General features: G+C 36.7%; 2 protein-coding genes across 2 annotated transcripts in view; one reads left to right on the forward strand and one right to left on the reverse strand.

Moving 5' to 3' along the window:
• Positions 1-8,034, forward strand: part of IntS1 (integrator complex subunit 1) — a 44,942-nt gene extending 36,908 nt beyond the window's left edge. The window contains exons 28-37 of the mRNA XM_090112305.1: positions 561-680; positions 1,089-1,210; positions 1,645-1,777; positions 2,712-2,909; positions 3,233-3,423; positions 4,002-4,178; positions 4,994-5,161; positions 5,618-5,744; positions 6,996-7,167; positions 7,590-8,034. Coding sequence (XP_089968431.1) covers positions 561-680; positions 1,089-1,210; positions 1,645-1,777; positions 2,712-2,909; positions 3,233-3,423; positions 4,002-4,178; positions 4,994-5,161; positions 5,618-5,744; positions 6,996-7,167; positions 7,590-7,801 — 1,620 coding nt within the window. The 3' untranslated portion in view covers positions 7,802-8,034. The remainder of the gene's footprint in view (positions 1-560; positions 681-1,088; positions 1,211-1,644; positions 1,778-2,711; positions 2,910-3,232; positions 3,424-4,001; positions 4,179-4,993; positions 5,162-5,617; positions 5,745-6,995; positions 7,168-7,589) is intronic.
• Positions 8,035-10,210: 2,176 nt separating this feature from the next.
• Positions 10,211-15,185, reverse strand: viaf (viral IAP-associated factor). Its single transcript, XM_090112339.1, has 5 exons — positions 15,048-15,185; positions 14,845-14,977; positions 13,983-14,211; positions 13,306-13,514; positions 10,211-10,425 (listed from the first exon to the last, which is right to left on the reverse strand). Exons 1-5 carry the CDS (start codon positions 15,051-15,053, stop codon positions 10,313-10,315), a joined length of 690 nt encoding a protein of 229 aa, XP_089968465.1. The 5' UTR covers positions 15,054-15,185; the 3' UTR covers positions 10,211-10,312.
• Positions 15,186-15,325: the final 140 nt, after the last annotated feature.

The raw sequence follows: 15,325 nt of genomic DNA on the forward strand, positions 1-15,325 counted from the left end.
GGATCAGATCGTGCCGTGTGTGAAAATTGTCCTGAAATATTTATTTATTTATTATTATTTATGTTTTATAATTAATGTACGACAGTGGGTCCCAAACTAAGTGAAATACTTTTGTCTTGGGACCCTGAGTTGCGATTCCTGGTTATGTTACATACATATGTTACAGACAGTAGGAAGTTAACTATTTGAAGGGGAAATTGATAGAAATTGGAAATTGGTATTTCTGAGAATCGGTCAACATCTATTTTTCATACCCCTAAGTGTAAAGAGTAAGGCAGAACAACGTTTGCCGGGACAGTTAGTAATATAATAAAACTAGCTTTCCACCCGCGGCATCGCCCGCGCAGTCAAAGAAAAACCCGCATAGTTCCCGTTCCCGTGGGATTTCCGGGATTGCGTCATTTTCCCGGGATAAAAAGTAGCCTATGTCCTTTCTCGGGTAACAAAATATCTCCATACCAAATTTCATGAAAATTGGTTCAGTAGTTTAGGCGTGATTGAGTAACAGACAGACAGACAGAGTTACTTTCTCATTTATAATATTAAGTATGGATTTTCAGATAAAAGAAGAGCCAGGCAAACCGATCGGGCCAGCTTCAGTGCTCTCAGGCAGCACGCTCGGCTGCGGGCTGCTGCTCGACTGGCTGGCTGAACTGCATCGCGAGACGCTGTGTAAATTGGTCAGTGGATATTTTACATCGGGTGCCATTGTTACTTTCGAAACAAAACTTACCATCCCTCATTTTTTTAACCCCTATAAAAAAAAAAAAATTACGACTTATTTGCTATACATAGTTTCTATCAAACCGCATGCATCAGACCATACTTTAATTTATGTTGGACGTTGATCGACGCTTGTTGGATAAACGTTCATCCTAGTCATTCAATTGAATATCGCTATTCAATGAACGCGCCAGTCGTTCAATCATATAGCAAATTCAACCAAATGTATCTAAATGTTTTTGTATATTCTCTATAGTCTATAGTTTTGTATTTATGTCTTGATAGGCATGTTATGTTTAACCTTTTATATGCGATGATTATATCTGGTTTTTTTACTTATTTTTGATTTACATTTATCTGTACAGATGCGTGTAATGTTCGTAAGCGGTGGTGCCCGCTGGCGGCCATTATTAGTGACGCTAGTTGCTCAACGTGCATCTTGGCGCACTTTGCACGCCTGCCTCGCGCATCTGCTCACACCTGATGGGTAAGTTTAATTGTATAATGCACTATTCTAAAGAAATTTTATTTTATATGACATTAGTGCATTGATAAAAGTAAAGAACAAAAATTATTTCGATCTTTTTTGTCTCCTTCTGTTATTGGATGAATGATAGAATTTTGTACAAATAATCTACTGACTGGTCTATTGTTTACATAATATGTGATTTAGGTGTGTAAAAAATGAATTTTTAATACTTATATACAATTTAATGACCGTCAAACTAGATTGCTATAGTTGTTTCATTTAACTTATGATTGAAGTAATACTGATCGTATTTTTGAGCATGGTGCAACATCATCATTCCTTCCTTCGTCTGTCCTATATCCACTAAAATATCAAGATAGACCTACATACTCTCTACCTCGTTTATCTAACGCTCACTAAACATCTATATACCAATGCACCAAAATTTTCAGCAAATGGGCAGCCCGTGCGGTATTAGAGTTCGCTGAAACACTAGTTAACAGTCCCCGTATATGGCAGGGCAGAGATCGAGCCACGCCCAAACACTATGTGCCTGATGATACGCTGCGACTCACGCATAAACAGGTACGTGTGAAGACGGGTGGTGGTAATAGTGTTGCGATTAGGTGTTGATACTAGTGACATCACCAGATGTTAGTGTTATCACTAAGTGTCAATCATTGTGATTACAAGGTGATGAAGATATTGATAAACATTAGTGTATTATCAACAGTAATTATTTCTAAAGCAGGGATATATTATTTAGCAACAAAAACCTTCTGTGTTTTTTTGTGTAATTAAAAATAATTTCACAGGCAATATAATTTTATACATTATACATTTTGTCAGTTATTACAGTCTTGCAGTCATTCAGTTAACCAGACAGCTCGATGATAAACTTTGTGATAGAAAAGAACCATCTTTACTCAATATTTTATAAAAATAAATGCTACAAACCTGATCCGATTGCAAATATGTCATTCAAGCCGGCTTAAATTACAAATAGGTCATTCAAGCTGGCTTAAATTACAAATAGGTTCTTCAAGCCGGGTTAAATTACAAATAGGTCATTCAAGCCGGATTATATTATTACAAATAGGTCATTCAAGCCGGATTAAATTACAAATAGGCTATTCAAGCCGGATTAAATTACAAATAGGTCCTTCAAGCCGGCTTAAATTACAAATAGGTCATTCAAGCCGGATTAAATTACAAAAAGGTCATTCAAGCCGGATTAAATTACAAATAGGTCTTTCAAGCCGGATTAAATTACAAATAGGTCATTCGGCCGGGTTAAATTACAAATAGGTCTTTCAAGCCGGATTAAATTACAAATAGGTCTTTCAAGCCGGATTAAATTACAAATAGGTCATTCAAGTCGGATTAAATTACAAATAGGTCCTTCAATCCGAATCCAATTACCAAATTTATTTATTTTTTTGGTCCTTCAAGCCGGATTTAGATACAAAACTAGTCCTTCGAGCCGGATTACATTCTGAACTTCAAGTTTACCTTACAGCTCGACGTGCTCATCCGCTACGTAGGTGAGGAAGCATGGGAGGTACAACAAACAGAGGGTATGGAGGGTGCGCGGCGCCGCATCGAGGCGCGGCTGCCGCTCGTGCTGCGCTGCTGCGGCGCGCCGCACGCGCTGCTCGCCGCCGCGCTGGCGGCCAGCCACACGCACCCGCTGCTGCTGCTGCTGCTCTACATGAAGGTGAAGCATAAATGCAACTTTCCGACATCATTCATCGGGGCCTTAACGGCCGGCCAGTCGAGTAGACTGGTCGAGGATCCTCCCTTTTCCGATGGAGGAATTCCACCTTCCTTCCTCCGCAGTGAGTGCTGCAGCAAGCGGAGGATATGGAGCCTATACAATTTATTTAATTACAGGAATGAAGTATGTGACATGCGTGTATGATTGCAAATCAAATAATTTTATTATTATTAGACAAATTTACATTGTCAATAATTAAATCTTCCAATGTCCTTATAGAACCAAAAAAACGATGTTTTCTAATTTATTTATTTAAAATACAGGTGCCAAAAGTGTTGCAAGTGCTCCGGGAGAGTTCTTCCCGCCCTTCCGCCCAAGAGCTCAAGGTGGGCGGAGAGGATCTGCGGCTGGCTGCTCGCGCGTCAACAAGCGCCACGGACCAAGTGTCGCACGCGTTGTTGACTGCGCTTGCGCATCATGCACCGCACGCGCATGGCAAGGATCATTCGCAGAAGTGAGTCATGATAAATTAATAAACTTGAGGTCTCAAGGGACACTGTGATGGAACGAAATCCTATTAGAGAGAAAGGACAGACGCCCCACGGCTTACAACTTTAGCCTAAAGTGTCATTACAACTTTTAATCTTAATTCTGTCTAGCCCACTTTCGCAACGATAAGGAACTTCGTTCCAACAAACATTCTAATTATCAGTACTATAATAGCTTCTTAATGCTACCGAATTGGTGGTACAATTTAAAAATGTTTATTCGTAAATAATTTGGCTCGAATGAAAATGAGTTTGGTAAGTAGAATGTTTTACTTTTGTACGTGATCAAAATTATTAATCATAAATAGAAATGAGAGAAGCATTCAATTTGGTATACCATCAATAATTCTTGTTTAAATTACAGAAATGGAATTCTTTAGATATGAATAACAAGTTTTTCGCATTATAAGCTCCATATATGGAAGAATTTAAAAGAATAAATCACACTCACTATATGTACACAAAAAAAAATGGTCAGGTGTTCCGCAAGGAACTGTTCTTGGTCCAATGTTATTTCTCTTCTATATCAATGATTATTTTCTAGGGCGTGGCGTATTGAAGCAGCAGCACGTGCGGTGTGGGCTCGTGTAGAGGGCGCTGGTGAGCGGGCACTACCGCTGGCTGGTGCGTTGTTACGCGGTGTTCGAGCTCGTCATCATCATCACTTGTTGTCTGCGTTGGAGATGCTGCCTGATCGGGAATTGTTTGCCGCGCCAGCTAGGTGCGTACACACATTTATATGCACAGTGCATACAGACACACACACACACACGCACACAAACTTGCAAATACAGACATGCACACGCACACGCATATACGCACGCATATATTTATTTTAAGTACCTAGACTTAATTCTTTTTTAATATTAAGACGAACCGCAATCGCCGGTACAGCCTGAAAATCAGCGCTGCTTTTGTGCAGCATTTTGCTGAGGCTGTCTCCGTTTGCCTAATTTTAAGATATTTTATAATGTGTTTGGCTGTGTTTTTTTTGGCAATAAATTTCTTTTCTTTCTTTCTTTCTTTCACTCGTACTTACTTACTTAAGCCCAATTTGCATGATGTCTTTTTTTTTACATTAAAGGGCAATAAATAATAATCTTATCTCATAGATAGTGACGATAAGAGACCTACTTAATAATAATTAATTAACATCACCGTTATGAAATTATGGCTTGAAATATTTAAAATAGTCACGTGCGAGTTTTTTTATTTCAGTTGTTGTTATTGTCATTGAGGTATTATTATAGAGAGGACACCACGAACAAAATTTGTTCGATAAGCGCGGCGACGCGGGGTGGCTAGTGAGTCATACAATTTGTAGATATTCTGCCTATTAATACTTATAAATTAAAAACAATGTAACAAAAACAAATTGGTTTGAGACGATTGACTCTCGTTAAACTCGTAAAAAGTGTAGTAGCGATGGCCTCTCTAGTATGTAGTACATAGTAACTCAATGGTTATACATTTTTTTCACACTGAAAGGTTTTCTTAACGAACACTTCATTTATTTTGCTCTATTTATATTTTCAGTGCGGAAATCCACGGCATCCTCGAGTGTTTCCTCACACTAGTGACCGCGGGTGAAGCGCGCGGTGGTGCGGGCGCGTTGCCGCACCGCGTGGCGGCGCTGCTGCGGCGATATCTCGCTGCCAGACCCGCACGGGCTGCTGCACTGCTGCATAAACATCGGGATGTTGCGTGAGTGTAGACCTTCCAATGATGCAATTAACCCATTGAGCTCCAAGCGGCCCGATCGGTCCCAGACACAATAGATTTTCTATTGTTGGTTCCGGGGCCTGAGTTATTACAATATTAAAAATGTGTTTATTTCATTACAAAGGCCAACATATAATTAAAAAGGCTAGCAAAAGACCTGTAGCATTATCACGCACATCGAAGCGTTTTTTCGCAACAAAGTTCGTGCGCTTACACTTCGCGTGCTTTAGTTGAATGCAAGAAAAAAAAATGACCAAATTGCGGGATTCGAACCCGCTTCTTCCGGCAATCGAATACTCTTTTAGTTTTATGTATGTAATAAATGTACCCCTGCCCCAGAATAGAGAAAAGACGCGGCTTCGAATCCTGCCTCGTGATCGAATTTTTTCCATTCCAAAAATTTTCATAAATTTTTGTTATTACAATGTCCATATCCAGAAGTCACCCTGCTCTAAGCAGTGTGGTGAGCGGAGAAGCGAGTGCAAGTGCGTCTCCCCCCCCACACGCACTCGCTGCGTTGCAACGTCGACGAGCACCACCGGATGAACTTACTTGGCTTGTGCAGGTTTGTATATTGTATACCTACTTTAGATATACAAACATACAAACATTCACTCAGACACATATTTCTCGTTTATATAGTCGTTCACGCACATACGCATTAAAACAAATATTCACTCATTCATTCAGTCAGCACATATAGACACATACAAAAACATATATTCATTCACGTTTATACAAAATCAGTTGTATATTCACATTCATTCCTTCACGCTTTTAACCATTTATTAAGTTCGACACACACGCACATAAACATATACAAAAACGCACTTATGCAGTAATTCAGTCACTTACTCATCCCCTCAATCTCATTAATTCATTAAAAAAAAACTTATTTGCTGATATACCTACAATCTACAATTGCATTTTAAATTTAACAGTCTTGATAAAAAAAATATTTCTGTGTTTTGCACGCCTCATAAGCGAAGCGTTGAGGTGGGTACTACTGTCACTTCGCGCAAAACATCTGATTTTTCAAACTTAAAATGTCTTTATGTATCATACATTGCACTTGTAAGATAATACATACACATACATATTAAGAAAAAACACTATTTTTAACGTTCATGATATTTTTGATGTCATTTTTGTTATTTAAACTAGTTAAAAAACAGTTTAAAAAAGTTCTGTCTTGGACGTCCGTGTGTCTGTATGTGCGGATCCTTTTTCTTGTTAACACGATAGCGACCGAAATACTTTACTAATCGAGTCTTTTTTTTTCTCTTACGCTTGAGTATGCTCAGGAATAGAACCCTTTCATTTTTCAGGGTCTGATTCGATGTGGTTTAATTGTTATTAAATAAACAAAAATAATAATTAATAAATATTTATTAAAAAAAATTATGAGGCGTGCACTTTTGGATTTTCCAAATTATTTTATATTATTTTCATTGCATCCATTATCAAATTTGGTATTTTTGTAATGTCAGTGTTTGTTCATAGGTCAAAATTTGATATATAATTCAAATGCTTTATAAATATACATTTTTATTCGAATCCTGCCTCTTTTTAAAATCTTTCCCATGTTTTTAACGTGATAACGTTTTTAAAATCGTTTTAAAATCGTTCAGAAACTTGTGTCACACCAAAACCTCACGAGCGCGTTCGCAGGTATAACGAGAGAGAGACGGACCGATCTCCCGTCTCATCTCGAGCGCTGCCACCAATAAGACGTTATCACGTAAACATCTCGATCGTAAACCTACTTTACAGACAACCAATTTTTTTTGTATTTATTATTATTATTCTTTCCCAGGAGGTAGAAGCGTGGGGCGTGCGTCGCGGCGGCGCGTGGGGCGGCGCCCGCGCGGCCGGCGCGCTGGCCCGAGCTGTGGCCCCGCTCGCCGCGCACGCGCACGCGCCGCTACGGAACGCGGCCTTGTCGCTGCTCACCAAGCTGCTGCCTGCTGTGCCCGACACGCAGCCTGGTATTTGCAAACTAATAACACTAGCACTCGATAAGGATAACAAATTTTGTGTAAATGGACACTATACCTGTACTTGACATGCTGTTTCATATGACATATTCTTCAGTATGAGACACCAAGTTTAGGACATTAGTATAACTTAATATACAGCATGGAAATTTTCTATTAGAGCCCTGAAAGGAAAGTACTTAATTTTGCTGAAAGAAAACAAACATTATTTTTAAAAATAAATATAACTGCTTTTCAAATATTCACTTATCATGCACCACCGAATCGATATTTAGTATATCATAATCAATAATTTAAATCCACACAAACTCACAAAATGAAAAATTTTCATGCTTGTAACAGCGGAACTCTGACAACACTATGATATAGCATGAGCCTCGAATATTCTGCATTAAACAAATCCTTCTTTCCAGGTCTCCAAGCGATCCTCGAATGCCTAGAATCCCCGAACATGGAAGTGGTCCTCAGTGTTCTCGACCGGCTCCCGTCCCTGGTGGTAGGGCTCCAAGAGCACGGGGCGGTGCTCCTGTCGCGGCTATTTGAGCTCGGGGTGCACTCTAGGGCTCCGGTGGACACGTGTCTCGCGAAGTGCGTCGCGGCTATTAACTTGCAACGAGCTTGTTAGGGGGATGATGAAGATGAGGATGGTGTAGAAGATGGTGATGATGATGAACAAGATGGTGATGATGAGGATGAGGGATGTTAGAGATAAAACAGATACAAGATTTGAAAGATATTCAAGAAGATGATGAGAAGCTGCACGTTGACTTGGCATGGAAGATGATGAAGATAATAAAGATTGAAAATGACGGAGGAATCGTGTTTCAATCAGACTTTATATGACCAATTCGTCATCTAATTGTTAGTTATAAGTTGTAAATAATAAATTCTTAAAAATGTAATCTGTTTTTTATTTATCCTTATTCCCTTTATACAACTTCAATGCTTTAGATACTTACTGAATTAAAAAAATGCTTCACATACTATTCTGCAAATTTCTATATTGTTCATACAAAAGTACTATGTTACCTATAACCATCCTACAACTCTATCTCAATAATTCATTCAAGTAGACTTATTACAAAAACTTTGTAAAATAGTACATTTCAATATCGCTTGTGTCGAATAGGTTATAAAACTACTTGACCGATAATAATAAGCTATAATTTATTCTTAAAAATCTAAGAACCCTGTACTTATGTTAAAAAACAGGTTTTTAACAAAATGTAACAATCATCTCAACATTTTTCCAATTTCTGATTGCGCTGCTGAATTACATAAAGATAGGACAAAACGAAGTATCTACTATCTACTACAATAACGAATAAAAACGGCCTAAAAAAAGTTAACGCAGGAATATTATCTTAGCTCTAGCTGCTCTAGCGATGGTTGATCGCATGAACTTGTCCTTACAGGCGGTCTCTGACTGGGGCGATGCCAATCTGGTCAAGTTCAATGCTACTAAGACCCAGGCGTGTCTATTCTCCGCTAAACGGAGTCCATTCCATCTGACTCCGACTTTCCAGGGTGTATCCGTACCGATAACCAACCACCTCGAGCTTCTTGGCATCACCTTGACGCCTACTCTGAACTTTGGTTCCTATATAGAATCCAAAGCCCAAGTAGCCTCCAAAAAGCTTGGAATTCTGGCGAAGGTGAGACAGTATTTCAGCCCGGGACAGTTGCTCAACCTCTATCAAGCACAAGTCCGATCGTGCATGGAATACTGCTCTCACCTCTGGGACGGTTCCGCCAAGTACCAGCTAGAGGCGCTTGAGGCGATTGAGAGGCGTGCCAAGAGGCTTATAAACGACGATGAGCTAGTAGGCAAAAAACTCCAGAGCCTCGCTCACCGTCGCAGAGTGGCCAGCTTATCGGTTTTTTACCGGATACACTTTGGTGAGTGCGCTGCGGAACTACACGAACTTGTTCCGCCATCTCCATTCTTCCATCGATCGTCGAGGCGCACAGATTCTAGGCATCGCCATATGGTGGACGTTCCATGTACCCGGACTAAGCGGTTCGATTCCACATTCTTCATCCGAACCGCGAGGGACTGGAACGCGCTTCCTGAATCTGTGTTCCCCGACGAGTACAATATGGGGGTCTTCAAGCGAAGAGTGAACCGGTACCTACTAGGGAAGCGCGTACCATCTTAGACCGCATCTAGCTTTCCATCAGGCGAGATTGTGGTCAAGCGCTTCCCTATCTAGAGTAAAAAAAAAAAAAAAAAAAAGCTAGCTGGAATAAAAGATAATTTCATATTTCAAAAATTATGCTAGTTTGTAGTCCTTATTTAAACCACTATAAACGTTAGAAGTAAGATGCACTTCTTTCATGTGATATGAAGGCTGGATTGCACCCTGTTATTTTAACAATAACATGTTAAAGTAACGGCTAAGCAAAAATATATTAGTTGCACCATGTGACAATTTTATAGAGGACGTCATAATGTTAACATTAACTACAACGATGGTGCAACCCATTTCGCTGTCACTGTTAAACTTACCGTTATTATTATTGTTAACCTTAACTATAAATTAAATATGGCCAGGCCTAAGAATCGTTATGAATTTAAGTATTTCAATAAAATTGTTGTCTTCACATAATTCAAAATCTTCAATCCGTTGAGCAAATATCATTTGCGACCAAATAACTACATGATATTTAAAAAAATGAGCAATCTCATGTCGATGTGACCACGACATATATGGAATACAATGGACTTTTGGGTTAGGTTTGAATTGTGAACAGAAAACGACCGATTCGAGCTATCAAGTGATTTATCAAAATTTTAACTTATTTAACTTGGTTTGGATATTTTTTATAACAATCTTCTGTCATTCATTCTTTGTGAAACATTATGGCTGGTAATTTTAACTTAATTTTAAGCTGTCCAAACGTATTTAGTAGATAAGTTCATTAGGTAGTTAACTCAGGACGGACGATCAAAAACTTAATACGTGTAAACCAGCCATTATATAGTACTATTTAGTTTAATTAAGTAGGTAATATGAGGGAAATAAAACGATAATTAAGAACAATACTTTATTAATACAAAATACAGCTGTATTTAATCTCATAATAAATAAAAGCACATTTACACTGAATTGCACAAGTCCACACTTAATTTTTATCACCAATCATTATTGCCCAAATCCATGAATAGTTTGTCCTTTATTTTGGGCCTGGGGTCATCCTTGATCTTTGTGTCCACTGCACCAACTTGTCCTAATAAGTATTCGAGTTCTGAAAATGAAATGAGTCATTATTAACATCTTACTGCAACTCTTTTTTGGAAAGTATTACTATTTGATATTTTAGTTTTTATAGCATTCGAATGCTTTCACGGGTGGCATCTGATTTCAGCATCTGAATTCAGAAAGCACATAAATGCATACAAGTTCACTGCACACATTGTTTTTTTTTCAGGATCTTAATTTTTCAGTTCGATCTGACAAAATGTATTCAAAGACATGTGTTTGAATTGAATTGAATTAAATTCCGGACAAAAAAATAAAATTTATAAACCCATAAAAAGCGCATGCCCATATAGTTTGATCTGAATTTTTTCAGAGCGCTCTGATTTTTTCCAGAGCGACCTGAATTTTTTCAGAGCGATCTGAAAAAATATGTCTGTCGTGTGTTCTAAATTCATGTTATAAAATTGAAACGGACGCATTTTGCGTGCGCTTCGCATGTCAACAAAACAAGAAAACACAAATACCGGAATTTAGATTATGTATCGTTTCAGTTGTAATGCAAAATTTATAGTATGCTGTAAATAATCTGAAGCTTGCTACCGGATATCAGTTTATTTTTTTTTTTCATGTCGGTGGTTATTTTTTTATGGGTTATATTCAGTTTATGAATTAAGAATCTGAATTCAGTCAAGCATTTTGGTAGTATGAGGCCTATGTAGCGTAAGTTCGTATCAAAATCCATATGAATAGCACTAGAATAATACTTCGTAAAAAATTTTGACTGTAAAATTTTGGGTATTTCTTAAAATTCAAACCGGATTGTATTATGAGAGCTGAAAATTTGTAGTCATAATATGTTTCAAATATGTATAGTGAGTCCCGCTCGCACACAGCCCTGGCAGTCGTTTTATGGGATTGCAAAGCTTTTACTTATGATGTTAAGATTTTTAGGCTAAATGAACTTGGCATTCGACTTTTAAAAAGATCGCATTTTTTGTGTTCGTTTGAAAGTTTTCGATGTGTTAAGTAGTGAAACTTATTTTGTTTGTGTGTAGTAGAGATAAAATGATTCGAAAATCGACGTTTTAGATTATTCGTATTCAATCTATTTCTGGCTAACTACAAACGAATATTTTTCCATAATAACCCTCTAAAATCATTTATCAGTCATTTTTAACGTTTGTAGTAATCGTTAATTCGAATCGAAAGTTTTCAGATAAAATATTTCGAATATCGATTTTTTCGATTATCCGCATTCAATCAATTTCAGGCTAAAAAAACGTAACAAACGACTATTTTTCCACTAAAAACCTCCAAGACCATTCTTCATTTATTTTTAACATTCGTCGTAATCGCATTATCTTTGAAATCAGTTAATTGTGTAGAAATTTTTTGAAATTTTGGGTATAGGCGATTAACATAGCTGGAACGTCAACACATTTACACATTGCACATGTGTAGTGTCTGTGAATACGCGCGTGGCGTTACGTCATACTGCATTCGCATCATGAAAATCTGCCCGTCTCTCGCGCTTAGAAAGAGACAAGACAAGAGACCATAGCTTTTTAATAAGGGACAAATTATAAATTTATAAAAAAAAGAAAAAAATTTGATCACGGGGCGGGACTCGAACCCCCTTTTGCGCCAAACCGGGGCGGATGCCTAACCAACAGCCACTCGTGAGCCGCCAGAGCGATCGAATTTATTCTATTCTTTCAGTTTTATGTGTCGGTGTATCCCCCGCGCGCGATGGCGCAATAAAAGCTTGTTGTTAATCATCTCAATAGATGTATTGAGATGATTAACAACAAGCTTTTATTTTAATTCAGCCTTATCTCTTACATGCTAGGTTTTCGCTTGTTAAGTCTTGTTTCTTGGGAGTGAGCGCACGTGTTATTTGTATTGTTTTTATCGTTATTTTGAATATGACATCAAATTTAATTATAATTTGATAATTGAATGATTATTTATACTTTTATCCATTTGATTATTATTAGAATAATTAAGTTCATCAATTGATTTACTTTTAAATTATAACTTTACAGTATTATAAGAGCTATCAATTTTGCACGCCTCATAAGCGAAGCGTTGAGGTGGGTATTACTGTCACTTCGCGCAAAACATCTGATTTTTCAAACTTAAAATGTCTTTATGTATCATACATTGCACTTGTAAGATAATACATACACACACATATTAAGAAAAAACACTATTTTTAACGTTCATGATATTTTTGATGTCATTTTTGTTATTTAAACTAGTTAAAAAACAGTTTAAAAAAGTTCTGTCTTGGACGTCCGTGTGTCTGTATGTGCGGATCCTTTTTCTTGTTAACACGATAGCGACCGAAATACTTTACTAATCGAGTCTTTTTTTTTCTCTTACGCTTGAGTATGCTCAGGAATAGAACCCTTTCATTTTTCAGGGTCTGATTCGATGTGGTTTAATTGTTATTAAATAAACAAAAATAGTAATTAATAAATATTTATTAAAAAAAAATTATGAGGCGTGCACTTTTGGATTTTCCAAATTATTTTAAATTCAAGTCTACAATTAAACTAGAGTCGCATTTTGAATCAAAATCATTTATTTTTTAACACACTGTATAGTGAAATTGCATAAGTGTGAGTACTGTGAATGCGCCAGGTTACGTTAATCGACATATAACGACTTGTTAACTATAATTATTTTTTCTCGCGCAAATAAAATCAGTTTCACAACTAACTACTACATATCGAAATGTTTGACATGAACACAAAAAATGTGATATTTTAAAAGGTCGGGTGCCATCTTAACATATCCGATTTTTTAAGTTAAGGCTGATCACCTACTTGTCCCTAAAAGAAAATCGATCAGTGAAACAGATGTATACAATGCATCTGCCCCTTACACCACTAGGGTACATGGGACTTCACTTAATACATACCATCAGTTGTAAGAGAAGTGCCTCTCAGCTCATGTGGGCCCACAAACTGTTTCTTCAGATCACCTTCAAAGTACACAAACACACTTGGCAAGTTCCTCTCGGGAAAGTTTGGTATACACGTCTGTGCGATGGCCTTCAAGAACTTTGTGTATGGATACTTGGCTGCTAACTCTTTGAGGTGCAGGTTGAGGAGTGCACACTGTTGGATTCTGGAATAATGTAATAAATTAGGAAATATGTTTGTTATATCTGTATGCCAATTTGTTGGCGAATTGTGCGGTCATGATATAAATTTTATATAAACTTTGTAACCTGAATTCTAATAAATACAAATTAAGCAATCAATTGTCATTTTATTTCATTTCATTTCATGGCAAAATGACATGGCTTTTGTAGATATGTTTAGTCTAATTACATTAAATGCAGTTTACAAATATGTATTATACAATTAAATACAAATTAAGCAATTTAAGTTTTAGTGTTCTTACAGACAAAATCTGATGTATCAGAGAAGAGAAAACCGGTTTCATTTATGATTCATTCATATAATTTTATCACTACCTCTTTTGAATAGAATTTTTAAGTCTAATTTTGGATTAACATGATTTGGACAAACTTCAATGTTCTTTTACAATAAAAACCCTGTATTACAAAGCATGCATTAGAAATAGACTTACCCTTGTTTATACAAATGTATGACAACCCATATCCCCTCGCCAGCCTTGTTCACCTCTTGCACATAATCCTGTCCCGAGATCTCCCGCACCTCACCAAACCTGGTCTTGTCTGCCAGCTGCTTCAGCTCCGCTATCCTGCGTCTCCTGTACTGCTCTATTACTGCTTCATCCTCGGAATCTTCTAGCTCGTCGAGCCCGTCCAGGTCTAGTTCTGATAGTTGCTTGTCCTCTGAAACATGTAGGATAAATTTTAGTAAATAGAATTGAAATGATTATGGAGATTTCATTGAACACTTAATTTGAACAATTTCCTACACATAAGAGACAATTAACATAATTTGATTTATGAATAAACATTTGGTTCAAAACCTACTTACCATATTATTACAAGAATTATTAGATTACAATATTAATATAAAACATTTATGTAAGAAAAAAGAATGCTAGAGGCAAAAAAATGCCAAGGTACCTATGTATTGATAAAGTTTTCAAATTATCACAATGTAAACACCCTCTTTTTTTTTATACAGGGCCAACATGCAACATAATATTACTGTATCTAATTTAAAAACATTGACAAAGGCAAAGCACAAGGATAAATGACAACTGATTACAAATGAATATGAATGACTCATCCAATTGCATGTAAATATTATATAGGTACTTGAAATATTTGTGATAAAATATATTACCTCCTGATATACTTTACTTTCGTGTTACATTATTTCATCAATCAACTGATCATATAAAAGATAGAGAACCATAGATTCCTTAGCGAGGTTTAAAAATATAACTGTAAATACTCGCAGGTGTTTATAACCTCTTTTTAAGTTTTGTGATTAGTAGACCGTAAAGAACTTACTTTCGGCTTGTTTTTGCTGTATCGTCTGTTCAATCATATTAACTATTTGTTCTTCGGATATTTCCTTTTCCTTTTGGGGTAATATCCCCTTGGCTCGTAAAATATCGTTCCATTCTGTATCTTCATTGGGATTCTGAAATAACAAAACAATTATTATAGCTTGCTTAGGAAAATCTTAAATAGTTACTGATCGTTCTATTCACCTGCATGTTTATTTTGTTTTGTTTATCACAATTATTTTACAAAATTTGGAAATTTTTAGATTTATTTTTAAAAAGGAAATTTGACACCTATCCCGAAAGGGAAACCAAAATGCAAATGACACATGACGTTTATATATGACAATTGACACAATATGGAAAACCGACATTCTAATCGGTATTTGAATGTAAATTTTTAAGTTTTAATGAGACAAAAATTATTTTATTATCATTAATAAAATGAATTCATCACAAAATTAGTTCTTTTTTCTTTATTCTCT

This window comes from Colias eurytheme, chromosome 18 (genome assembly GCF_061535395.1).
Source record: "Colias eurytheme isolate Ceu_HAF_F1 chromosome 18, ilColEury1 Martin Lab GWU primary, whole genome shotgun sequence".
In the NCBI taxonomy this organism is placed as follows: domain Eukaryota; kingdom Metazoa; phylum Arthropoda; class Insecta; order Lepidoptera; family Pieridae; genus Colias; species Colias eurytheme.

Excerpts from the sequence above, each read along its gene's own strand:
- viaf (XM_090112339.1), bottom strand. Across the intron at positions 13,515-13,982 it reads ATACATTTGTATAAACAAGG|AATCCAACAGTGTGCACTCC; the intron begins GTAAGTCTATTT and ends ACATTATTCCAG. Across the intron at positions 10,426-13,305 it reads CACTTCTCTTACAACTGATG|AACTCGAATACTTATTAGGA; the intron begins GTATGTATTAAG and ends TTTCATTTTCAG.